At 34.7% G+C, this 26328-nt stretch overlaps 2 protein-coding genes, 1 long non-coding RNA gene and 1 pseudogene across 3 annotated transcripts; 2 read left to right on the top strand and 2 right to left on the bottom strand.

The window, feature by feature from the left end:
* LOC104737132 lies at nucleotides 368–1666 on the top strand. Its single transcript, XR_759691.2, has 2 exons — nucleotides 368–817; nucleotides 887–1666. It is a non-coding gene; the product is annotated as an uncharacterized LOC104737132 (long non-coding RNA).
* On the bottom strand, nucleotides 3106–5013 carry LOC104737130 (probable cysteine protease RDL5). Its single transcript, XM_010457235.1, has 4 exons — nucleotides 4417–5013; nucleotides 3872–4107; nucleotides 3636–3776; nucleotides 3106–3555 (listed from the first exon to the last, which is right to left on the bottom strand). Exons 1-4 carry the CDS (start codon nucleotides 4916–4918, stop codon nucleotides 3313–3315), a joined length of 1122 nt encoding a protein of 373 aa, XP_010455537.1. The 5' UTR covers nucleotides 4919–5013; the 3' UTR covers nucleotides 3106–3312.
* LOC104737131 (probable cysteine protease RDL4) lies at nucleotides 6443–8462 on the bottom strand. Its single transcript, XM_010457236.2, has 4 exons — nucleotides 7882–8462; nucleotides 7183–7418; nucleotides 6951–7091; nucleotides 6443–6860 (listed from the first exon to the last, which is right to left on the bottom strand). Exons 1-4 carry the CDS (start codon nucleotides 8369–8371, stop codon nucleotides 6618–6620), a joined length of 1110 nt encoding a protein of 369 aa, XP_010455538.1. The 5' UTR covers nucleotides 8372–8462; the 3' UTR covers nucleotides 6443–6617.
* On the top strand, nucleotides 20677–21996 carry LOC104738375 (annotated as a pseudogene).

Below are 26328 nucleotides of genomic sequence, written 5' to 3'. Positions count from 1 at the left end.
TTGTGGCAGATCCATACAATTCACTTTTATTATTTATCTTCTCCACTACTTCGCTTAATTCGATGTGGCAATCAGTTCTCAAAACTTTAGCTCTCCACCATTATCCATGCTTTATAACGTGACTCACGTGACTAAATGTCCCGCCTAAAAGTTATATAAGAATCCACTTTTCAAATTCTTGTATCCACCAAGTCTAACTGTAATCTTAACTTTTTATTACTCACTTTTATACGCACTAGGAATCAATCTAATCTATCTGATTCTCAATTTTAATTTAATATATAATTGACTCGAGTTGATAATTTGATATGTGGTGATTGGTGATCACTCTTCAGTATGAAACTTTTTCGCTCTTTTTTGGGATAACGTCCTATTTCCCCATCAAAACTATCTTATCGTACTAGATGGAGCCGGAACTTTGACATCGTCGTAAGTATCCACAAAACAAGATCTCTCAACCTATATATCTCCAAATCTAAAGTTCTCATTTACTTCTCCATATTTTTTGGTTTAATCGATTTACAAATTAAACCGCTAGAAAACCAGTCAAACCAGATATAAAACATAGTTTAAAACCCGATTGACCTTATAAACCCGACCCGGTCTAAGAATTTTTATAACCCGATCAGAAATTCTCAAACCTAAGAACCCTAAAATCATCATTTTCTAAAATCATCATTTTCTAAAATCATGAACACCGTCTCTTGCATTGGGGCAATATGTTTCAGGTGGGTGCATAAACCCAGCCAATTTCCTACCAAACTCTCGCTTATCCACCACTGGCGCCAAGAGAAGCCCTCGTGACTTCCACATTCCAGTAATCATTTGTGTTCTTAATTGATTTTGGAGTTGAAAAAAATTTGTAATTTGAGAATTTTTTTTGCAGATTTTATCTTCATTTCTGATCGGATTTGATGTGTTCTTGGTTCAGTGAACCATGATTCCAATCACCAGAACTTGAATAAACCCAACTAAGAGTTTTGGAGCTGCAATCGTCTATAAAAAAGGACCACGTGAATCTCCATTATATACAACAATTATGATTGATCTTTTATGTCAATTTGGTTGAATTGTTTATTTGATTTTTCTTGGATGCAGTGGATTTTCTGGGTTGGACGGACCATTCATCCGAGCAGCCTTCATTAGCATTCAAAAGCAGAAGCTGATTTTTTTTTTTTGGGTTTTTAGAAGTTCACAGTTGCTTTATCTTTGTTTGTATTGAGCTTTGACATTTTTGAGATCTGGTCATATTTGTTTAAATGGATTTTTCTATTTCTTCTTCTCTCTGGGTTATTTGATGTGGATGATCTGGTTAAACGTTAATGAAAATATGATATAGTGTTCGTTGAGATGGGGAAAAGAGATTTAAAAAATAAAAAAGAATTGGTGATTTAATTATATAAACGGGTCGAAATCAGGTTGAAATCGGTTTACAACTTTTGTTAGTTGGTTAGACAACCAATAAACCAATAATTAACCAATTAAACCTGTATTTATGGAGAAATTGATGAGAATTATGGATTCAAGGAGATTTAGAAATAAAATTTTGGATTTGGAGAGATATAGGATGAGAGACATTTGTGCAGAGATATTTAAGACGAGGTGAAAGTTCTGGCTTTATCTAGTAAGATGTGATAATTTTCATGTGGAACTAGGACGTTTTCCCCTCTATTATTGGTACACTCTATTATTAGTTTACGTTATTATTATGCGTGACAGTATGACCCAAGGGAACATCCAATAAATATCTTGTACATTTTCTAAATGGATTTTGCGGGGAAAAAAATCTAAGAGATGAAGTATGAGTGGTTTTAAAGGTATATACGAGTGTAATCATCTTTGTCCGGTTGAAAAAGATGGTAAATTTTCGGTTCATAATAACATGATTAAGGAATTAAAATTGGAAATTAATAGGTCAAACATTCTTTTGCTTTTAATTGCAACATTGACGTAAGAGACTACTCAAATGTTTCAAGACATGTGGACTGTTGTAAGTCGTGGCAAACGCTGTCGTAGAGGTTGAGAGGCCACGATCATCACTAACTTTCCCTTAATTTCTACTTGATTATTAGTCACAATTCTCATAATGTTTTATGTGTATGCCTTTTTCCCATCCAACTTAAAAAAACTGTATGAACCAAAAGATCATCCTTTGTACTGGTTACATTTACATTTTATTGCGCATACAATTAGCAAAAAAATAATAATATGAATTGTTGTTTCTTGTTTTCATCTTCATTTTTGTTGTTCTTAACAGCTCCTGGTTCTGTCAAGATATAGTCATTTTGATTTAATTTTGTTTTATTGTTATATATTCACAAAGTGTTCTTGCCGACCGCTTGAATCAATGACAACAGTCACAGGCTGGGTTTCATACACATCCCTCATAAATTATTGCCTTATTGGTATTTTCCTCCGAAACAAATTTTATGTTTTTTTTTTGTTTTTTCAAGAATTAATTGCTTCCTTTTTTGCGTTAGAGGCATGCCAAATTATCTCTATGATTGTAACTAAATACCAATCTTGAGGGGCCGTCACAGGCTCCGTTAACAGCCTTATACCATGGAGTAATCCAAAAGATCACATGATCGAGTGGCAGGTGGTATGGATAAATTATTAAAGACTGGCCCGAGTATAAGGGGGGTGTCTAGGCAGAAACGACATTGTTGAAAAAAAAGTTTCAAGTTTGGATTTAACCATCTTTGATAATTAATTAATAGAAGCCATCAATGTATTTTCTAAAGTACCATATTCATGCAAGGTTAGGAGAAATTAACTTTGCTCGTACGAAAAGGTCAAAACTGCACGTTTTAATAATGTATTGATCACAACAAAAGGTAAAAGAACAAACTGCCAAAACACACCTAACTTTAAATTTTTTGACAGTAAAAGCTCAATCATTGCCAAAACGGTACTGTATTCTGTTAATATGATATAAACATCGTTAGTAGCAAAAAAGTTAATTCCATTTCAACCTTAAAAAAAAATCAATGGTAACCTATTAATTTCACTCTCTAATGGCTTTGATCACTATCATTTTTCTTATTCTCCAAATTCAGAATCGCTCATCAGTCATCACTATCGTCTATGACAAGAATTTTTCGCGGCAAGACGGAAAACATTCATCAGTGGACTCAAAGAAATGTCCATAAATATTATACAAACTCCAAACATTGACCCCAATACAAATGCAAGATATATAACAAAACCAAACCAAACCAGTCGACTACATTATTTTTTCCATCAAAGTCGAATAAAGTTGTTGGCTCACTCGATCCGATCCCTTGCATAACATACACCTAGTTTATATTATTAAGCGATGGAGCTTTTTTCGGTAGACAACGAGCTCTTGAGAGGGTATGAAGCGCGCATCGCAATGCCACATAAGCCTCTTGGATTGACAATGTTGCGAGCCATCTTCATGTAGCCAGCTTCCCCCCATGTGTTCCCCCTCGAGTTTTTCACGAGCCAGTAGTCACGACCGTTCTCAGTTCCATACCCGATCACAACAACACCATGGTTTAGATTTGTTCCGCATGTTCCGTCGAATACTCCCTTTAAAGATTAAAAAAAATATATAATGAAAATGTGTTTTTCAACTAAAGAACAAAAATCTAAAGAAATTTTTTTTTTACCGATTCATAAAGCTGAAACTCTCGGCTGCTGGAATCGACAACGGCAGTCACAGGTTGGTGAGCAACCGCTTTCATGAGAGCAGATTCATCGTTAGCAGGCAAATTCTCATATCCATCAATCATAACATTATTGTTGTTTCCCTACACAAATATTTAACTTTAAAACATTATTCTTTCTTTTTACTGTGTTGTTATAGACAATAGAAACTATATATATACTATAACTATACACATACCTTGAGGCGGCCATCACATACTCCATTAACAGCTTTGTAAGGATACTCGTTGTCGGTACCAAGACCGCCGTTGTTCATAATGAACTCATAGGCAGCCTCGACTTTGCCTCCTCCGCAACCATTGTTTTCTTTGTTACAATTGATCAAATCTTGCTCAGACAAAGTGACCAACTCGTCCGTTACAATCTTGTTTAAGCCTTCCACGGCTCCCACAGTGGAGAAAGCCCAACAACTCCCTTCACACCAGAACAAAACATGCATGAATTGTATATTATTTATCAATACGTACAAAACGATATTGGTACTAACTTTAGTTAGTGCCCATTCTTGGTTTTAACGAACAATATACTAATACTTAAGTTGCATATTATGAAACATACATTTAAACTAACGTTTTTTTTTTTATATATAGAAAGGTTGTTTTAAGGTTTACATTAATTGAAACTGATTGCCAAATTTTAGTATTCATATTATTTTACTCTATATAAAATATATAAAAATAGTTAGACCAGATGGACCGGAATTAAAATCACTACTAGACTTACTGCAATGGCCTTGATCTTTGACTTGAGTCACTGCACCTTCATTTCTCCAGTCAACGGACTTAGGAAGCACATCACCAGCACTAGTCGTGTATCGGTTGCTGGTAGTCATGAAGACATGGTTCCTAGTAGGTCTTGCATCAGCCCCGTGGCAAATCTGCCCGTACTCATGGAGAGATAAATCGGCAAACCGGTTCAAACCTAGCCGATAACTGAGATTCTCAGCGTTCCGGTTAGTGATAAAACGGAGGTTGTCCTCAAAAATTGTTAAACGCCGTTCCTTCTCTGCAACAGACTCGTAAACTTTCTCATGTTTGATCATCCATGACTCGAACATCAAGGTGGCCTCAGCATCGAAGGCACCCTGGCGATGTCCTGGACCGGCTGTCACGTGGTGGTTATCGTCATAGGAAACGACGGACATGTCCATGTCCATGGACATGGCACAAGAGGCGATAGCCGTTGCTAGTAGGAGGATCAGCATGGCTGCTTGAGCACAACCCATTTTTTTGTTGGGCTTAAAAAACTATTTAAACTTTTATTTGTGTTTCTAAAAGTTATTAAAGAAGAGAAGATTTGTGCTGTGTACCATTGGCTAAGACATGACAATATTTATAGTACTCAGCCCTTAGATATATGACAATATTTATTGGAAAACTAATATTATAACGTGTCCACTGGAGTGAACAAGTGGGCGGCAAACCTACTGTTGCAATTTTGGGTACAAGTGTCGTCCTAATAATTTTTTTTACTAAAGATTATTAGATGAGAATATTTTAAAATATTTGTTGTATAAATTGTTTACACCCCAAAAAAAAATTGTTGTATCTAAAAATTATTCTTCTCTGGGTCATTGTCATTCCATAGAAATGTTAATTAGGGTTTTGAATGGTAATCGATTCGCACACGACGACGACGGTTACAATAGTAACAAAACAGTTATTATGCACATTAACCATTCGGAGCTTAGATATAGAAACGTGCCCAAGTTTGCTTGCGTACCTTGAATGCGAGTAAAAAGAAGGTATGTAAGGTCATTCTTGATAGCCAACCTTGCATATTCTTTAGGAGGTGTTTTCCGAAAACTTTACCCAAGGTTTTTTTTTTTTTTTTTTGGGACACACTTTACCCAAATTTCTAACCATGAGTAGTAGTAGACTAATATTGAATAAAATTGATCGGCAGTAGTAGAAAAATCTTTTTTGGTTATCATATAAATTATATGAAAAAAAAACCCCACTATATATAACAGAACACATCAGATATTTAAATTACATCCAAATTTATCTATATCTATAAACTTGTTGACTGATTCTACAAACTACGCATAGTTCTGAAAATCACTTTCGGATTCAATATTTCCATTGCAAATCAATATTTTCTGTTCTTTGTTTTAGTCACATGATATTAAAAATAATTTTTTTTGTAGTTCTTATCTTAAAATTGCAACAACTAAACATACTTAATTAAGGCACATAAATTATTTGTCATCTCGTTTTCAAAGGATTCAACTAGTTTTTTCAACAAGGAATTGTAATGACGCTGCTCCTTTGCTAGCAAAGTTTGGTTGTATTTCAAATACTTTTTAGTCAGGGTGTTTTTGACCTCTACCATGGATATCAAGCAAGTTCTACGACTATAAAAATTTATCTATATAATTTATTTTTGCTGAAAAAAAAAATCTCTATAGAAACTTGTCAAAAGATTATATAGACTACCCNTTTTTTTTTTTTTTTTTTTTTTTTGTATTACAATATACTAAAGCATACTTTTATAATTGTTTTCCATGATAAGTTACAGTCTTCCAAAAATAAAACTATACAAATTTAATTATCTAAATAACCAAATCAATTATTTTAATTTATACATATGCTAATATGCACCACTATTTTAAAAAATCTGTCTGTTACAAATACGCTTGATCACTTTCGTCTCTCTCATTCTCCAAACTAATTAGAATCGCTCAATATGTTGTCTCCCACAAGTATTAATGTTTTTGGCATTTATCCCTAAACGAAAAGCATTCATCATTAGAACGAAAAAGCCATAAATATTATACAAACTCCAAACATTGACCCCCATACAAGTCGAAAATATATTACAGAACGAAACCCATCATATCGATTACATTATTTTTCATTCAAAATCGAATAGGTTGTTCGCTCAGTGGATCCCTTGCATAATATTACATATAGTTCATTTTATTAGGCGATGGAGCTTTTATAGGCAGAAAACGAGTTCTTGAGAGGGTATGAAGCTCGCATAGCAATGCCACATAAGCCTCTTGGATTGGCAATGTTGCGAGCCATCTTCATGTAGCCAGCTTCTCCCCATGTATTTCCCCTTGAATTTTTGACGAGCCAGTAGTCACGACCGTTCTCGGTTCCGTACCCGACCACAAAAACTCCATGGTTTAGGTTTGTTCCGCACGTGCCATCAAACACTCCCTATGACATAAAAACAAAAATATTCATGAAATATTTTTCTAATTAAAGAAGGTTTTCTAAACGAAAATCTTAAAATGTCTTTTTCTTCACCGATTCATAAAGCTGAAACTCTCGGCTGCTGGAATCGATAATGGCAGTCACAGGCTGGTGAGCAACCGCTTTCATTAGAGCAAATTCGTCGTTGGCAGGCAAATTCTCATACCCATCAATCATAACATTCTTGTTGTTTTCCTACACAATTTTTCTTTTAAGTTCAAAATGGATTCGTTCTTTTAATGTTGTTATCCACATTATTTACATATGCGATCCTAGTTATCCTTACCTTGAGGCGGCCATCGCAGACTCCGTTAACAGCTTTGTAAGGATAATCTTTGTCGGTACCAAGACCACCGTTGTTCATGATGAACTCATAGGCCGTCTCCACTTTGCCTCCTCCGCAACCATTATTTTCTTTGTTACAATTGATCAAATCTTGCTCAGACAAAGTGACTAACTCTCCCGTCACAATCTTGTTTAAGCCTTCTACTGCTCCCACCGTCGAGAAAGCCCAACAACTCCCTTCACACAAGAACAAAACATGCATAAATTGTTTGTAGAGTTTTGGATAAAACATGATTAACCAAAACTCACTTCGAGTCTTATAAACTGTAATCGAATGATATGTCATTTTTTAATTTTTGAATTAAGAATTGACACCTATTAGTGACCACTATCATTTTTCTGATAACTGTGGTTGGAACTTTGAACCAACAATAATGTTTTACATACTATGGTCCACAAATATTTTTTGGCTAGTGTTAGTTTGTATAAAATAAGAGAGAAAATATAATTACAAACGATCAGAAATATACTTACTAGCTCTAAAAAGTGATTTCTAATTAAAGAAAATTTAAATAACTTTCTATTATTATTCCTCTACTATATAAGTTGTTTTCTTTTACTAAGATTACTATTAGGTTTTTATTTTACCCTAAATAAAATTTATAATTAGACCATGACCGGCCGGATTTTGTACACTTACTGCAGTGGCCTTGATCTTTCACTTCAGTAACTGCGCCTTCGTTTCTCCAGTCAACAGACTTAGGAAGCACATCACCAGCACTAGTCTTGTATCTATCGCTGCTAGTCATGAAGACGTGGTTCCTACGAGGTCTTGGATCAGCCCCGTGGCAAACTTCTTCATACTCATGAAGAGATAAATCTGCAAACCGGGTTAAACCTAGCCGATAACTAAGATTCTCAGCGTTCCGGTTATTGATAAAACGGAGGTTGTCCTCAAAAATGGTCCGACGCCGTTCCTTCTCAGCTACGGACTCGTACACTTTCCCATGTTTGACCATCCATGACTCAAATATTAACGATGCTTCAGTGTCGAAAAAACGGCCAGAACTGGCTGTCATGTGGTTGTTTTCATCGTAGGAAACTACGGACATGTCCATGGCCGTGGCACAAGATGCGATGACCATTGCTACTACTAAGAGGATCAGCATGGCTGTTTTAGCATTACCCATTTTTTTTGGCGTAAAAGTAATCAAACTTTGATGTCTATTTGTTTCTGATAGTTTTAAAGGAAGAAAATGGATCTTGTGTTGTGTTATTGTGGCTAACATATGACAGCTTTTATAACACATATCCATTGCAGTGAACAAGTGCATGTCCGTTGCATGTGTTGGTGCGACTGTCCTTGTCAATCTTTTACCAAATATTTTCAAATGAGATAAGTTTTAAAATTTTGTGGGTTCTATTTTAAACTTTTTAGTCTTTTTAGAATTCACGATTTGGGAATTAGGTGCAGGAAAAAGTGACTATTCAAAGGAGAAGATTTCTACATGGTGAACACGTTAATATTCGTGAAGGTCTAAGAAAATTATGATTTTTTTTTTAAAATATTATAGTTTTTTATGTTAATGAAAACATATTTCTATTACCAAAAACATTTCCTAGCCTCTTAACTGAACGTACGAAAATAACATACAGTATGTTATGAAAAAATGATCTAAACGTTTCTGAAATTTTTTCCACTAATTGAAGAATTTGCAAAAGTTTCCAAGAAAATAGACTCGCACAAGTTTTGGTTATTAAAAATGTTTTCAGTACACATAACACTGTTGATATATGTTCCTCAGCTAAACCGTAAAAAAAGTTGTATATAATCCCTAAATCGTGAAATGTATATTGTAATCATATAATATCATCAAGCCTAAAAAATATATATGTATCATAAACCCTAACTGTAATACCCCGTACTAAACCTAAAAATATATGGGAAGGACACCAACATGACCGTTCAACCAATGAAGGAAATAAACCAAAAAGGGAAAGATTGGTTAAAAACCAAAGGAACAAAGATGACTAAAGCTCAGTAGAAGGGATCCTCAAGACTTGTCTCGAGAGATTATTCCTCAGAAAAATAATCTGAAGATGAAAGACGTAGTAAGATAGCTGAACGACCTTGCCGAGAAAAAATTGTTGAAGAAGAGAATTTCTAAAAAAGAGTAGAGTCAGTCAGTAGCTAATAGGACTGACATCAAAACCTTTGCAAAGATTATTTAAGGATCGGCGCTAAGGTTCAACAAGAGCCGATAGACGTTTAGCGAGAATCACTATTTTACGATAATTAGTCCATCAACTAAGAAACAGTCGGGAAGGAAGAAAATGAAGCATTCAGTAGGCTAAAGCATATGTTTAAATCAGATGAGAAGCTTGAAAGGTTTTATCCAAGAAGAATCAGTCAGTTTTCAAGAGTTTCAGAGACTTGATCCAGAAACTACTTAGAAGAGCGCTAAGGAGCAGAATTGGAATTTTATACTAAGGACAAGCTTGAAATAAATTAAGAAGACCTTGAGGAAGTTGGGAATGCTGTAACAAGAGGTAAAAATTAAGTTGGTTAAGCATGGAAAAAATGGAAAGGCAAGTTGTGATTGGTGGAGAATTCAATGTGAGACACTTATTTAAGTGACTAAGCAGCTCTAGCACCAACCTTAGGAGACTATAAATACCCAGAATTCATTCATTAGCTTTAGAACACCAAATCTTAACCAAAACCTTAGTTAAAAAGTCCTAGTTCGTTTTTGGAGATAGCGGAAGTCTCCGAGCAACTCAAGGAAGTTTCCAAGGAAGTTAGCAAGCTAGTAGGTAAGTAGCTTAGTCTTAGTTTCAGTTTTCCTTCTAGCTTTTTCTTTTAGATCCCAACCTAATCTGATCTTGATGATACGAAATCCATAGCTTTCGAGTTCGCGTGGATCTAGCTATGCGAAGGCGTGAAACCAAGCCAAGCTCTAGCAAAACCGATCATCTGATACCACTTGTAACGTCCCAACCGAGACCTCTCAGGGCCCCATGTACACTCCCAGCCACTGGGCCCACCTTACTTAATGGTCCTCACTAGGCCCGTGAGCCCATCCATATCTGACGGTTGGTTTGGTACGTCCGAGAGGCTTTAAAGACATGTTTACCGTCCCTACAAATCACCAAATGATCTTTCCCTGTGTTTTGTCGCATCACCCATCCTGAAACTACTCCAGCTCAAGCACACTTAACTCTAGAGTTCTCTCAGGTCCCTTGACCGAAAAGATAAGTGCACTTTGGTGACATAGGTAGCCAAATCAATTCTTTTAAACCTCTCTGCAACTCTCTGAAACCGAGGTGTCACAGCAGAAGCGTCCTCAGATGGAGCTTCCTCATCTCGCACCCATTTTGGTACTCGAGATGATTCCCATGTTGTGTTTGCAGTCTGTCTGTGCGCTTATTTCACGCTCGGTAGGATCTTTCCGTAGGCATGACGCTAACCCCTTTTGATTTGTGTATACTTAGCGGGTTGACTAACACCTTTTGGAGGTATGATGGTGATGTATTATTCTTTTTGGTACGATCATGATGATGATGTGGGTTTTGAACGAGGAGGTTTATGTATGTAGTACTTAACCGAATCTTTACAATTTGTATTATATTATGGTTCTGTTTGTGTGTTTATATTTTGATGTTATTGTTTGCTTGCTTGTGTGTTTGTGTGTTTGTGTGTGTTACTTTATTTATTCGTTAGAATTGAGAGCGTTTCTAGATTTTTAAGAGAAACACAAGACCTTGTAGAAGTAGGGAAACCTTAGGGAAAGAGACCATGGGGATTCTAAGCTGCAAACCAAATCCCGTGAAAGGCAAGGAATGGAAAGTTAAAGGAGTAGACCATTGTGCATTGCCCATATATATTTTAGAAAGAAAAGACATAGGTTCTAATTCAAAAGGAGATGCAAGAAGATTAGCAAGAGCAGTATAGATTTATCAAGATTGAAGTCAGTATAGATCAGAGAAGAATAAGAACTTGGATTATGGTTTAGATAGTGGTTAAAGAATGGAAATTTAGCCATGACCTAAAGCCAGAAGTTGAAGACAAGAAGACAAAGAGAGTTGCTGTTAGCCGAGAAGGTGTGGAAACCATAGAAGAAGAATCATTTTGTCATAGCCAAAGATTTTTTATTAACTCAAAGGACGGAGTTCAGAGCCGGCCCAAAGGCCAAGCTCATGAAGCATGAGTTTGTGACCTTGTTTTATGTTCTGTATTTTATATACAACTTTTGGCCTTGTTTTCCAAAAAATGTGCTTAGTCTAATGGTATTTGTTTATGTTAGTGGGAATGAGTGCATGGGTTCGAGTCTTACTAATAGCAAAAAAGCCCTTTTATTTTAATTTGATTGTGGCCTTTATTAACTTAGAGACGGCTCTGACGAAGTTACTAAACTACAAAAAGTGAAGAGCTAAACAAATGTCTATTTGTGGTTAAGTTCTAGCATGATGTAGCAGAAGGAAGAGAAAACTCAAAAGAAAAAGGGAAGAAGTGTTGTGTGGATGGGAGTTAACATCAATTTCTTTGAAGGAGATATTTAAGAGATGGAAATCATAAGTTCCGAAGATGTTTGAAGCCAAGGATAAATTCTGGCCAAGGAGGAGCTACAATTATGAAGAAGAGGCGAATAGCTATGACCAGAAGAGGTGAAAATTAAAATTTCTAGAATGTCTAACAAAGTAGAAATTTTAAAGGCAGATTACACACAATGGAACGTGTAGTAATCTTATTCAAGAGAGTAAAGTATTAAAGGAGAAGAGATGGTAACCAATGGAATGGTACACCATTATCAGATAAGAAGACAAATTATAATCTCAGAATGTAAGAGAAATCAATGAAGAGGAGATCAATAAACCAAAGATTGTCAAGAAGGAAGAAAAATGTCAAGCGAGCTATGAATTAAGAAGAAGGTGGAACTGAAGAATTCAAAGAGGATGCAAGAAAATAATGGAGAAGATTCAAGTGAAATGTTATATCATGCAGCCCAAGTCAAGAACAAAGCATAGTACCTTAGTAGAAGTCAGGATGGACTCGACTCCGAAGATGGTGAAACCAAGTAAAGTCGTAATGGAAGCAACTAAAGATGAAGGAGGAAGAGGGAAGTAATGAAGTTCTAATAGCAAGACCTTAAAAAAAAAAGAGTTCAAGAGTGGTATCTGAGAACAACTGGGGTCAAGTGAATACAAGAATTCTCATCAAACGCCAAGACGAAAATAACCAAGTTAGAAAATGAAGGAAAAAGAAGAAGTCTCGAAAGGTAAGAGACCAAAGAGGAGACTGAGCTAGTAGAAGACCCAAGGCGAAGCTAAGGAGAATTCGAGGATGAATTCTATTAACGGGAGGTGAATGTAATACCTCGTACTAAACCTAAAAATATACGGGAAGGACGCGGACATGACAATTCGACCAACGAGGGATATAAACCAAAGGAGGGGAAGATTGGTTAAAAATCAAAGGAACAACAATGACTAAAGATCAGTTGAAGGGATCCAAAGGATTCGTCTCGAAAGATTATTACTCAGAAAAATAATCTGAAGATGAAAGACGCAATAAGATAACTGAACGACCTTGCCGAGAAGAAAACGTTGAAGAAGAGAATTTCTAAGAAAGAATAGAGTCAATCAGTAGCTAAGAGAACTAACATCAAAAGCTCTGCAAATATTATTTAAGGTTCGACGCTAAGGTTCAACAGGAGCCGACAGCCGTCTAGTGAGTGTTGCTATTTTACGGTAATTAGTCCAGCAACTAAGAAACAGTTGGGAAGGAAGAAAATGAAGCATTCAGTGGGCTACGACATATGATTAAATCAGATAAGAAGCTTGAAAGGTTTTAGCCAAGAAGAATCAGTCAGTTTTCAGAGTTTCAGAGAATTGATCCAAAAACTACTCAGAAGAGCGCTAAGGAGCAGAATTGGAATTTTGTACTAAGGACAAGCTAGAAATAAATTAAGAGGACCTTGAGGAAGTTGGGAGTGCTGTAACAAGAGGTAAAAATCAAGTTGGAGTTCAGAAATAATTTTCTTTTAGAAAATCGAGTCGCGAGAGACTCTTTTAGCCGATCACCGAAAGTAAAAGTGATACGATTAATTTTATTTGAGCTTTAGAATTTTAGGGAGACTAAAGAAAGATAAAACAGGATATTTCTGGTTAGAAACGGTTAATGGTTTGTGAGAGTTGGCTTAGAATCAGTTAGGAGAGATGTAATGCCATGTGTTGGCTTAAGAAGTGGATAAGAATGGAAAAAAATGGAATGGCAAGTTGTGATTGGTGGAGAACTAAACGTGAGACACTTGTTTAAGTTACTAAGCAGCTCTAGCACCGACCTTAGGAAACTATAAATACCCAGCCTTCGTTCATTAGCTTTTAAACACTAAATCTTAACCAAAACCTTAGTTAAAAAGTCCTAGTTCGTTTTTGGAGATAGCAGAAGTCTCCGAGCAGCTCAAGGAAGTTTCTAAGGAAGTTACCGAGCTGGTAGGTAAGTATCTTAGTCTTAGTTTCAGTTTCCCTTCTAGCTTTTTCTTTTAGATCCCAACCTAAGCGGATCTTGATGATGCAAAATCCAGAGCTTTCGAGTTTGCGTGGATCTAGCTAGTTGGAGATGTGAAACCAAGGCAAGCTCCAACCAAACCTTGTGAGTACTGAACACATGTGAAGTAGCACATGTTTAGGTTTCATTTGTTTGATATTGCGTGAGAGGTTAAGTTTTGTAGTTGATTGAATTGTTTGGTTGTTATGTTTATTATCGTAATTTATTATGGTAATTGTTGCATGTTAGGTTCATGTTCTATTTTGTTATAGTTCATGTTCATTGTTGTGTGGTTTGTTTGATATGATTATTATTGTGTGATTTGTTTGTTGTGAGTAGTATAGATGTTAGTATAATTGGTTATGCTATTGTTCTAGCCGTTATGCTGCTCATTTAATTGCAAGTCAATAATTGGTAGTTATTGACGAGATTGAGATGCCTTGTTTGATGTTGTTCTTATTTGTTGTTTGATTGTGATAGAAAGCATGTTAGTTTATTGTGTGTTGTTTGTGTTAGTCTTTCTCTTGCATAGCTAATGTTTGATTGATTGATTGTTAGTTAAGATTACAAGTATTCTTAGTCATTAGATATACTTGTATTTTCGTTGAGTCATTAGTCTTGTTAAGACTTGGTAAGGCGATAATGTGATTGTCCTAATGGCTCCGAGTGGTTCGCTACCAACGAGCATTACTTGAAAAAGTAGTAAATTTACCGTAATGTATAGGTCCCTTATACATGGTTTTAGGAAAGGGATGTGATCCTTCTAGCCTATGTGGCTAAGGGTCAGGGAAGCATTGCCTGGTGGGAAATCCGTATCGTAGAAGATCAAAGACCTTAAGGTGAAGTTTGTAATATGAGTCTTTGTGTAGGTACTCTTTATTTGAGTACTTTAGCTTCTTTAAGCATTGTTTGATTGCGTGATTCTCTGATTTACTTAATGCATGTGTTGGCTGCGTTAGTTGCTTGTTCGTTGTTATAGTTCAAGTTGGGGTGTTGTTTAGAGTTTAGTTAGGCGGACTCACTGAGTAATCTTACTAATGATGCTACCTTTTGTTTTGCAGGTATTCCCTTTAGGTAATCCTCTAGCTGCCGCGGTGATCATACGCTGGCCAGATTAGGTGATTTACAGCTTTTTGCTAAAACTCAAAAATTTATTACGTATAGTTTTCTATATGTGGTCGGAAAACTATACTGGTTTTGGTAACGATTTAAAGTAAGATACTATACTAAGTAAGAATCAGTTTTATCTAAACCTGAAAGTGTTCGAATGATATATTAGTCCTATCATGACTAACACAACTCGCGACTGTGGTACGGGTTGAAAAACCTTAGGCCATGATCGAGAGGTTAAAATACTAAAGATCAGTTGATTTAGGCAAACAGATGCATTCCGGGAACCTTTATCGACTGATTATGACGTCATACGTGACGCCCCTGTTTTGTTTTAGTTATAGAACGGTTCGGGGATGTTACACTAGCTGTCGCCTCAAACCTTGTCAAAACATAAATTTTTTCAGTGCAAAATATTAACCCTAACTAATACCAAATCCTTAAAGCTATTGCTGGTGTGTGTTCATAATGGCTTCATAGTGACGCAAAAACTTGTAGGAGTCTATTTTCGGAAAATGGAAATTTTTCATTACTTTCTGTTTGCTTTGTAAAACATTTGAATTGTCAGTTTTTTGTTTTTTGTATATATTTTCCCTAAATCATGTCATCGTCTTAGCTTTTCTCCAAAAATCATAATCTCTAGCAAGCGTTTTAAACTTCATCTTTTTTTTGCAACACAATGTCACCAGCAGGCAGATGTGAGACATGTATCAATTGATTGATTCAGAAGAAAAACAGCTCTACCACATTGATCGATTGGCTACAGAAAAGAGCGATTTTGCCAACTAACCAATATGGAAAACATAATAAGGAAAGTAGCACTATTAGTAACTATCTCACCATGTAAAAAGACCGAATCGGATAAACGTGAATGACACGCAGCCACAACAGAGAGTGTTATCAATTATTTCTATTAATTTTTTTTTTTTCAATAAATAACTTCTACCCTTTTATATTTTATTGTGATATATCTTTTCAATAAAACTAATTGAAAATTTAAAATTTAGAATTTTTTTTCTGCGTTCGGCATAACTTGAATTTTTTAAATAGGATGTTGAAAACTTTAAATAATGAATAGTATTTATAAAGAGAATATGTTATACTATATATGACTTACAAAAATAGAACGATGTACTATACTATTTTTCATGAATCAACTTTAACGTTAAACTAAATTGAAGTTAACATATATATTCAAACGCAAGTAATATGTGTAAAAGTGTATAAATAAATTTTTAATTTGAAAATAATATATATTTTTAAATGAAATGTTGAAGTAGTATATAAAAGTAAATAAAATGATATGGAAATCTAAATGAGTTAAACGCGAATCAAATGAAAAACATTATACTCTAAGGGATACAACCTAGGAAATCCAAACAACCAAATTAACCCTTAGGTACATATGAGACAAAAATGTTTAATTAAATATGTATTGAATAAATGGCACTATATCCTAAAGGATACAACATAAAGAACTTCAACTATTAAGGTAAACGTATGCTAAAATTAGATTACATAATAATTAAATTAAAGAAAATATAATTATAGAAAATAGTATAAATTGAGGTATGATGGTGGTAGTTATGATAGAAAAGGTAAAGATAATGGCAAAGATGATGGCGAAAATGATGATAATGACTATTAGTCTTGGGCGTTTGGTTATTCGGTTCGGTATCGGTTCGGTGCTTTCGGTTTTTGGAATTTCGGTTCGGTCTAATTCGGTCTCGGTTTGGTTCAGATACTAAAGGAAAAACCAAAAAAAAAAACCGAACATGTTTTGGTTGCAATCAGTTCGGTTAAAAACTATCCAAAACTACCAAATATCCGCAACTTCAGAGAATATCCAAAACTAACAAATAACAGAAATATAACATCCATTTGCAAAGCTGAAAATGCAAAATACAAGTAAAGCATTCAAATACATAATCAGAGTTCAGCTTGAAACCAAAAAATCATGAGATGAAGTTTTGCGGCTTCTTCCATCTATAGCTTCTTCTATCTACACAAACAGGAAAGGTCACAAAACATGAGAAGATGAAGTATTGACACAAGCTGTCTTAAGAACTCAAACCTGGAAGTAGTAGTGTATGACCAGAGCCTAGGCTTGTTTTCATTTAAAAAAATCAGAGAGAGCAATAAGAAGTACCTGGGAATGAGAATGACTTGTTTTATCACATGGTTTCGTCTGGCATTTCACCATCTTCTTGTATATCAAACCAATTTGCAAACTCTACACATTGGTAAAAATGAAAATTAGTAATGTTGTAAAAGAAAATGATGAATGCAAACAATTCTAATTGAAAGTAATACCTTTTTCAAGGCTATCTTGTTCTTCAATTTGTGCAATCATTTGTGCAAAGTTTTCCATTCCCTTTTCACCTATGTTATGGTCAGATTTCATCCACTGCTCAGTAAACATTAACACTTCAATCATGTAATGTGTTAAACAACTCCTACGTGGGTCTAAGAGTTGACAACTGGTACTAAAAGCAGACTCAGAAACCACTGAAGAAACTTGCATAGCTAGAATATCTCTAGCTAGTTCAGATAAAACTGGATATTTTGGACTATTAAGTCTCCACCATGACAAAACATTATAGTCTGTTCCCAATGAATTAGGCAACTGAGTTTCGACATCTTCCTTTAAATACCTATCAAGTTCAGTCCGTGTTGCATTATATCTTTCTGGATTCATCCTCTTGTTGTAAACTGAAGCCATTCTCTCAACCCCATGAACCATAGGAAGTTCCTCTTCATCTGCATTTCTTTTTCTTTGTGCACTTTGTTCATTTCCTCCACTAGAAGTACTTGTCCCACCTTCAGATGTTGAGAAACTTGGTGACCTCATAACACTTTTGTTGTAATATTCTTCAAACATCTTAGCTAGGATAGTTGACACTGAATCCTCAAGCCGCTTAGTCTTAGCTGATCCTTTACCATAGAGCATTTCAAAACACAGTGAAGCAAACATCATTTTATTCCTAGGATCAAAGACTGAAGCAATTATCAGAAGTCTATTAATATTTTCCAATGTTCAAGAAAGCGCTAGGCGTTAAATAGGCGGTGATCCAACGCCTACCGCCTAGAACGCTTAATCGGAATCTAGACGGTTTTAGGCAGTTTAGGCGTTTACACTATATACTAATATATATATGATATTATATACATAATTATACAAAATATGTATAAGAATAATAAAAATATTAAATCAAAAATATAACAATAGATAAAAACATTATTTCAATTCATTTTAAATAACATATTAAACATTTATAATTATGTTTATAGAAATAAACCTTATAAATTTTAAATTTGTGCAATGAAAATTCTAAAAATTCACTACAATGATGATACTACAATTTTAGGCGATCAAAGCGGTCGTCTAGGCGGTGCTATAGCGCCTAGCGCCTAGACGGGGTGGAGGCGGACGTCTAGAACACTTTTTCGAACACTGATATTTTCCAGTCCATCCCAATATTTCTCAAACTTATCTCTCATATCTTTAATCTTCAAACTTAAATCTAGATCAGAACTAACACTCAATGCACTCAGCTGCCTATCAATGTCACAAATCTCATTGTAGACTTTATGAGAGCAAACCTTGGTAGATGCAGAAACAACAAGGGTTGTTTTGTAGAAAAGACTGAGAATCTGAACTAATCCATCAACCTTGTTCCAATCGGATGTCATTGGCGGACCACTCCTTGGTATCCCATTTTCTAATTTCAGGAAATGCTCATTGTATAGCCTATCTTCAGCTTCCATCCTAATAAAGCCTTCCTTAAACTTAAGAGCTCTAGTTAATATAAAAAATGTGGAGTTCCACCTAGTTCTTACATCCAATGTCAAACTACCCCTTGTTATATTCCCTGAGTCTAGTTTATGCTCAAAAGAATCAAATCTGTTACCTAGTAGTGGCGGTTTATGGTGACAGTGGTGGTACTGGTGACGTTGGCGATAATAATAATAGTTGTGATGATGGTGATGATAGCGTGGTAGTAATAGCAATAATGCGATAATAGTGTGTAGAAATGATGGTTATAGTGATTGTATATATACATATTGATATGCTCAAATTTACCTTAGAGTTACTCTCTCAAATTAAGAGATCATTGTAGTATTTAGGGATCGAATCCACAGAGACTCTTGACTCACACAATAGATTTAATAATCTTTTAACTATGCTAAACCAAAATTGTAATTTGAATAGCAATGCACAAACAGAAAGTAAAAGAGTTGTAAATTCAGATGGATTAAAAGCTAGGCCTAGGGAATTTCTTTGGAAATTATAAAATATTAAATCAATAAATTAATAGGATTTAAGCAATTAAAGATCAGATCTAGAAATCTTAACTCTTTTGTAAAATAAATCAGTTTTCACTGCAAATATTATCTAAGTTTAAAACCCAAAAATCCAAATCTCTTTGTAAAATTCATGGTTAAAACCAGCTTTGAAAACATGTTTAGATTATTCACATAATTACTAATTCAAATCTCTTTGTAAGAAGTAATTTTGTTCATCAATGGTTTAATCAGGAAAATCAATTATATTCTCATATCAATTTATTTTCCTTGGTTATTAATTCTAGGTGATCAATCAAGAATTAATATGAAAAACAACCAGATAATGAACCCTAAAAATAATTAGATCTAATAATCCATAAAAATCTTGTGAAAAACTCTGAACCTATCAAGCAAACTACTCAGATATATTTAGGAATCTTCTCTCTACAGATGGATTCAGATCCCTCTCTCCCGAAAGCTCTCAATATCTCTCTCTCAAAAAGTTGCTGGAATTAAAACTTAAAGGTTTCTAAGACCTAAAAATACTACAAACATACATATATATATATATATATATATATATATATATATATTCTAAAACACATCAAAGACTAGTCTTGCAATTATGGAAAACTTAGGGAAATTTTGTAAATCTTCCAAAACTTGGCTTCGTGTATCAGCTTACACTGATGTTGACCGATACCTAAGGTGGCGTCGATCGAAACCATCTCTCTAAATCGATTCCAAGTTGATTTTTTTGGTTAAATGCTTCAAAATGATCCAAATTGCTCAACTTTGCTCCATCCGTGCCAAAATTCTAGAAAACCTGAAAAGACTCAAAAACATCCTACAAAACAAATCAAAAGGTTCAAAAGGCACACTTATATCATGGTTAAAAACCGTAAAAACCATGATATATCACATATTCTTATATATATATATATATATTATATGTATATATATGTTTGTATGGCGACGTGGGTGAGTGCGGATTTAAAAAAAAATGGTAATGACTCACCAATCATAACTAATATCCTTTAAGTGTGCATTTTTTATTAAAGTAAATTATTTGTGGATCTCAATACAACAATAATACACTAAGGATAGAATAACGCACTTCAACTTTGCAATATGAGCAAAATCCAGCGGTCCAATAAATCTGCACCATGTAAATAATAGGAAATAATTTTAAAATAATAAAAATTGTGTATAAAAGGAAATAAATAAAAGTAACGAATACACACATAAATACTCTCTCTCTCTCTCTCTTTTATTTTTTTTTCGTCTCCCCAGTTATAATTAATGTAGATATATCGTCCAATAGCCGACGAAATACAAATCCTTACAGACGAAAAAATCCAAACGAACTCCTCCTACATAAACAACAATACGGGTAAATATATGTTTTGCCTTTCTAAAAAATATTATATTAATTAAATTTTATATAATAATTAATATTGTATAAATGATATATGTAGAACAAAGACAAGTACAAATGGTCGCACATTCAGGAAAAAAACATTAATTCAATTGTTTGACAAAGCAATTGTCATGTCTAATTACACTCTTAAGAATCCTACTGCGATTGGTAAAGAGTATATGGTTAAAAAGTTCAATCAAACGTTAAACATGGATATAACTTATGGTTTCTTCAAAATCAAGCTTGATGAATTCCAAAAAAATTACAAAAGGTGGAAGATTTTTATGCATAAAACTGGAATAATGGTTGATCATGATACATCTATGATATATGCATCTGAATCATGCTGGACAGACCAAGAGTTTGTAAGTACACATTATCCTTGTAAATATCAGCTTATGTATAAAATTTAGGTTTTAAAATTAATCCACTTTAATTTTAGGGCTGCAAATTAACAAACATCATGAACCGAAAGCCGCTTGAGTTTTGGGACGTGATGAAACGATACCTCGCATTACATGATGTTCAATCACAATCTCAACACTCGGCTCGTCAAAGAAGAGAACAATTGATTAACGAGCATGGAGATGGTGATGATTATCATTATGACTCGGATGCCGCTAGTGATGATGAACCACAAACACAAGTTCCTGAGACACAAGAAGAAGAAGAAGAAGTGTATCTTGTAACTATTGATGACAATGAAACCTTACAACATTTCGCTTCCATAAGCCAATAACGAAGTATACTAAATCTGCAGTCGATTTCTAAACGTGGGAGTAACATACAAAGATCTGGGGGAAGCTCCTAAGTTTCTATTGGAAGTGGTTCACGAGGAAATTGTAGGCGACAATCATTTGAAACAACTATACAAGACACCATCGCTATGTACATAGAATTTCAACGACAAAGTTTTAAACAACTTCTTCCCAGTGGTTTTGACCAAGATGATTATGATGAATTTAAAAAAGCGGAAGCAATATTCATTGCGCTAGACCTACCCAAGTACACAAAATTTTACTGGGCATGCATTAACGCACTTAAGGAGTTAGTTTTTTGGCGTAAGTATTTTATTGACATAAGAAGCACTGACGAAGATACGCTACAATTGCTAGAAGCTATGACTGGTGTTTCACGGAACAACCAAGATGTGCCTAAACAGTTGAGCTCAGGTCATTCATTTGGGAGTCCGCATTCAGGAGGTTTATCATCTGGCAGTCCATCATTTGTGGGTAATAATTTAGGAGGGCAAAATCCACTTGGTCGTTGGGCCCTGGTTATCAACAATGGAGCACACCACCAAATGCTCCACAGTGGGGCACACCACCAAATGCTCATCCACAATGGGGAACACCTCCAAATGTTCCACAGTGGGGAACACCACCTAATACTTCACAGTGGAGCACACCATCCAACTTACATCCATGGCAACAAACACCAAATTTTTAAAAAGGCGGTTCATCTGGGACAACTCCAACAAATTTTCAATATGGATTTTCACTAGGTGGCTGTAATGCCCGTGTCTCGAAAAATATTAAATCGTTGGCAAAGGTAACAGATTTTGGTAGATTTATTCCCAAGCCTTTCATTGTCATTCTCATTTTTACAGAAATAGATTTGGATTAAAACTAGATGAGTTATTGGCAGTTTCGTTAGACATGTTTTCTCAGACGCGAGTTTGAACCATCAGGAATTGTAACTGAGATTGTGGTCTCTTCTGGTTTCTAATCGGCACGAGATTTTGTGGGAAGCTTTGTGACGTCTAGGGCTATCTTTTCACTGGAAGGATTTGATAGTTAACGGTTGGTCTTTACTTTAGGGTTTCGTCTTTGAGACTATTCTTTTCTGATGTTTTTGTCCAGTTTGCTTCAAGGTTGCTTTTGGTTGTGTGACTTGTTGTAGGATGTTTCTGGACTGTTGCAGACGCAAGGAGAGTTTCTCCTAGTTGTTTTTGTTGTTAGAATCAGCTTGATAAGATGAGTGCGGGACCATGAGCTTATCTAAGCAATTGGGTTGTATGACTTGTTTTGTGTGATGATGTGTAGGTGTGGTGAATGTGTTATTGGGTGTTCTATTTAATGACTGGTTTGTTATATTTTATTTGTGGTTGTACTCTTGATTTGCTTGTGTGTATCACTCGTAGATGGGAGGATCGCCTCAATGGGTATTTCTGGTAATACTCATGCATCTCATAGTGTTTGTGGTGCAGGTAATGTGTAGCGTGGAATCATGGAGATGAGGAGGAGGATGATCTAGGGTCTCGGTTGTATTATTGGTTATGTTATTTTTTTGTTGGAACCTTGTTAGAAGTATGCTAGGTTGCTGGTTTTTAATTGGTTATAATTGATATGGTATTTATATTAAATTGGAGGTTGTTTGGTTTGTCTTCCGATGTGCATGTTGATTTATTGTTTGAGTTGTAATTAAATATTATTAGGTATTTAAATATATTATTATTATTTATATTATTAAAAAAACGGGTCGGGTTGTTTCAGTGACAGAGGTGAAAATATAAGGAATACTCAACAAGAAACTTTAGCTGGTCTCGGTTTCAGTATTTATTTTGAATCTGGACGAATGTCACAAACACCTAGACCAAGAGGTCTTTTCAATATTTGGGGAACCCCTCAAGAACCAAATGAAAGTTATCAAAGTGATGTAGGAGATGAATAATAATATGTGGTCCCGAGGGACGGAGGAGGCTAGGTTAGCTGAAAGATGGTTATCGTGTTTAATCAATATTGCTTATGTTTTTTATGACTTATATTTTATAAGTTAGTTTTTAAATTTTTTATAATTTGTGAGATTTTAAAATAATATATCTTTAGTGAAATATTGTTTATGATTTCAGACATTTTGTATATATCAGTTGCGATCACAAGACCCAAACAATCTAAATTACGAAGAGAGAGTTGAATTGTAGAATTTAGAAAATGAACAGTTTGAAGAGTTAGTAATTCAACCAGCTTTGGCTTATTATGATCGATATTTTCAAAGAGCACCAGCCCAAACTGATGGAGGTCTGGATGGAGAAGTATATGGCATCGACTACAACATGATGCTGCTGCTTTTCTTCTGTTATTACGGATGTCACTTCCATTTTTCACGACAGTGTTTAATATGTGGCAAACAAATTATGGTCTACAACCAACATTAAATATAAGTATTGAAGAAAGTGTGGCTATATTTTTACGGATATGCGGGCACAATGAAGTTCAAAGAGATGTTGGTTTGAGATTTGGCCGAAATCAAGACACTGTACAAATAAAATTTAGGAAAGTTCTTACGGCAACTGAATTATTGGCATGTGATTATATTAGAACTCCAGCAAGACAAGAACTCAATCGAATTCCTAAAAGACTTCAGGTAGACCGGATATATTGGCCATATTTTAGTGGATTTGTTGGAGCTATGGACGAGACTCATGTATGCGTCAAAGTAAAACCTAAGTTACAAGGAATGTATTGGAATCGGCATGATAATGCGTCATTGAACATCATGGCATTATGTGATTTGAATATGTTATTTACATATATCTGGAATGGAGCACCATGATCATGCCACGATACAGCTGTTCTGCAAATAGCACAACAAAGTGATACCGAGTTTCCTTTGCCTCCATTAGAGAAGTATTATCTCGTTGATTATGGCTATCCAAACAAACAAGGATTTCTTCCTCCTTATAGATCATCACGAAATCGAGTTGTGAGATATCATATGTTATTGAAAGAACGTTTGAAGTTTGAAAGAAAAAGTGGAGGACACTTTCTGATTTTCCAAGATATAATGTTCATATTGAAAAAAGAGTGGTAATGGCTACAGTGGGACTACATAATTTCATAAGGATTTCAAATTTCTCTATGCAGATTTAAATTATTTAATGATTGAGACAAACAACAACCGAAATTTTGAGAATGATATGGGTGACATGGATGCAACAGAGATAGCACATGGAGAAGCTATGACGCAAGTAAGAGACAATATTGCAAAAATGTTATGGGAAAATCAAAGTACTCGGTTTTTTTTTAATTGTATCTTTTTATGGTTGAACTTTTTATCAATATGTCAAAAAACTAAATTTTTACTTTTTGATCAACTTAGTATTAAGGTTCATATATATAATTATTTTTATTATTAATTCATAACATTCAATAATATATAAACATACAAGCTATTATGTAATCCGCACCGCTTTTACCATCGCACAGTTAATAGTGAACCACAAATAGTTTTTTTATCAATCAAATATCATTCTGTACCGCTTATTTTGTATAAACTGCACTTGTCCCGAAAGTACTGCAGTTGAACCGTACCGACTATAAAACCGCTTTTCCCGCACGATCAATTACACGGTCAACATTCGAACCCATAGAGTATATAAGAGTTAGATGGTTAGAGTGGTTAATGGTTTAATTTATATATTTTTTAGGTTACTTTTGCCAAATTTCCTAGAGAAAATCAAGTAATTGAGACCAAATAAGACGACGATAAATTAGGTTACACATGTCCAAATGTTTCTGACATTACCTCTTTGTCAAAAGGATAAACATGACATGTAACTCCACATGTTTTCTCTTGGGGTTTAGTGTCAATTAACAAGAAAGAAAGAATTATTTCTTACAGCACCCACATCCAAAACCCATTTGACAATATTATCATGGGAAAAGAGTTAGTTTGTAAAGATTTGCTTCACTGTATCATATTATACAACATTATTGGATAGTGATGAAAATGAGAAATAATTAATTTTAATTATAAAGGCTCTTCAAAGATCGAGTCTCCCAGGAAAAAAACAAAAATTACATCTTGTGGGAAATCTAGACTTGGGTTTCGTATAAGACAATTTACCTGGTTTAGTAACGAACGATCCGACTATCCTAAGTATAGTCAGAAAGCATTACGAATTCAGGATGGACAATGTGGTAGTTGTTTACGGAGAAGTTTATGTATTTTGTAACACTTTAGTGCATTTCACCGGGGCTGACCGGATTTATATTAAAAAGAAAACACAAATCTGGGAAACACACACAAAAGAGTTCATACATGTCTTTTTTAATAGATCACAGACTAGAATACTTTAAAGAATTTAATTTTTGTAGGAATGTGAATCAACAAGAGTATGGTGAGTTTATACCAAATTTAGAATTACTAAGAATTGATTTTTTGCTCTCATCAAGAATTTATCCGCGAGTGAGTGTTATGAAGAGCAATTTCTTCCCATTCATCTCTTCAGAAATGTGTCTCACTGGACGTTGAGGTCTCTCTTTTTATCTCCAACTATTTATCGTTGGCCTTCTTCCATCCTCACAGTGCTCCAAGCTTATGTAATAGTCCAACCTACTGAGATGGGTTAAGCTGTTTTCTACCCGTTTTCAGTGCAACTAAAATCAAATATGTTGCAACTCTCTTCGATTTGGGACCGAACTGGTTGACTCCATTTGGGGCCGAGTCAACTTATTGTGGAGAGCCCAATGTTACCAACTTAATTATATTTATTTGCATAGATCATTTCCATCACCTCCCTCCATTTAAGTAGATAAACTTACCACCATTCTTGTGTTGCATTAATGTGTTGCATTTTAAAACATGTTAATTTGTGTTTTAGTAAATTTTCAGGTATTTTACTATAATTTTTTTGTATTGATATTTTAAAGATAACACATAATAACTTGAATTTTATTTTATACCAAAAAAGTATTCAAAAAGTTATCTCACAAACAACTCTTTTACAAACACCTAATTTTCTTAGAGTGTCTCGAGTAGCGGGAAAATTGTGAAGGATT

The sequence above is a fragment of the Camelina sativa genome, chromosome 13 (assembly GCF_000633955.1).
Source record: "Camelina sativa cultivar DH55 chromosome 13, Cs, whole genome shotgun sequence".
NCBI lineage: Eukaryota > Viridiplantae > Streptophyta > Magnoliopsida > Brassicales > Brassicaceae > Camelina > Camelina sativa.
Note: the sequence above shows the minus strand (reverse complement) of the source record. Positions and strands in the feature narration are given on the sequence as shown.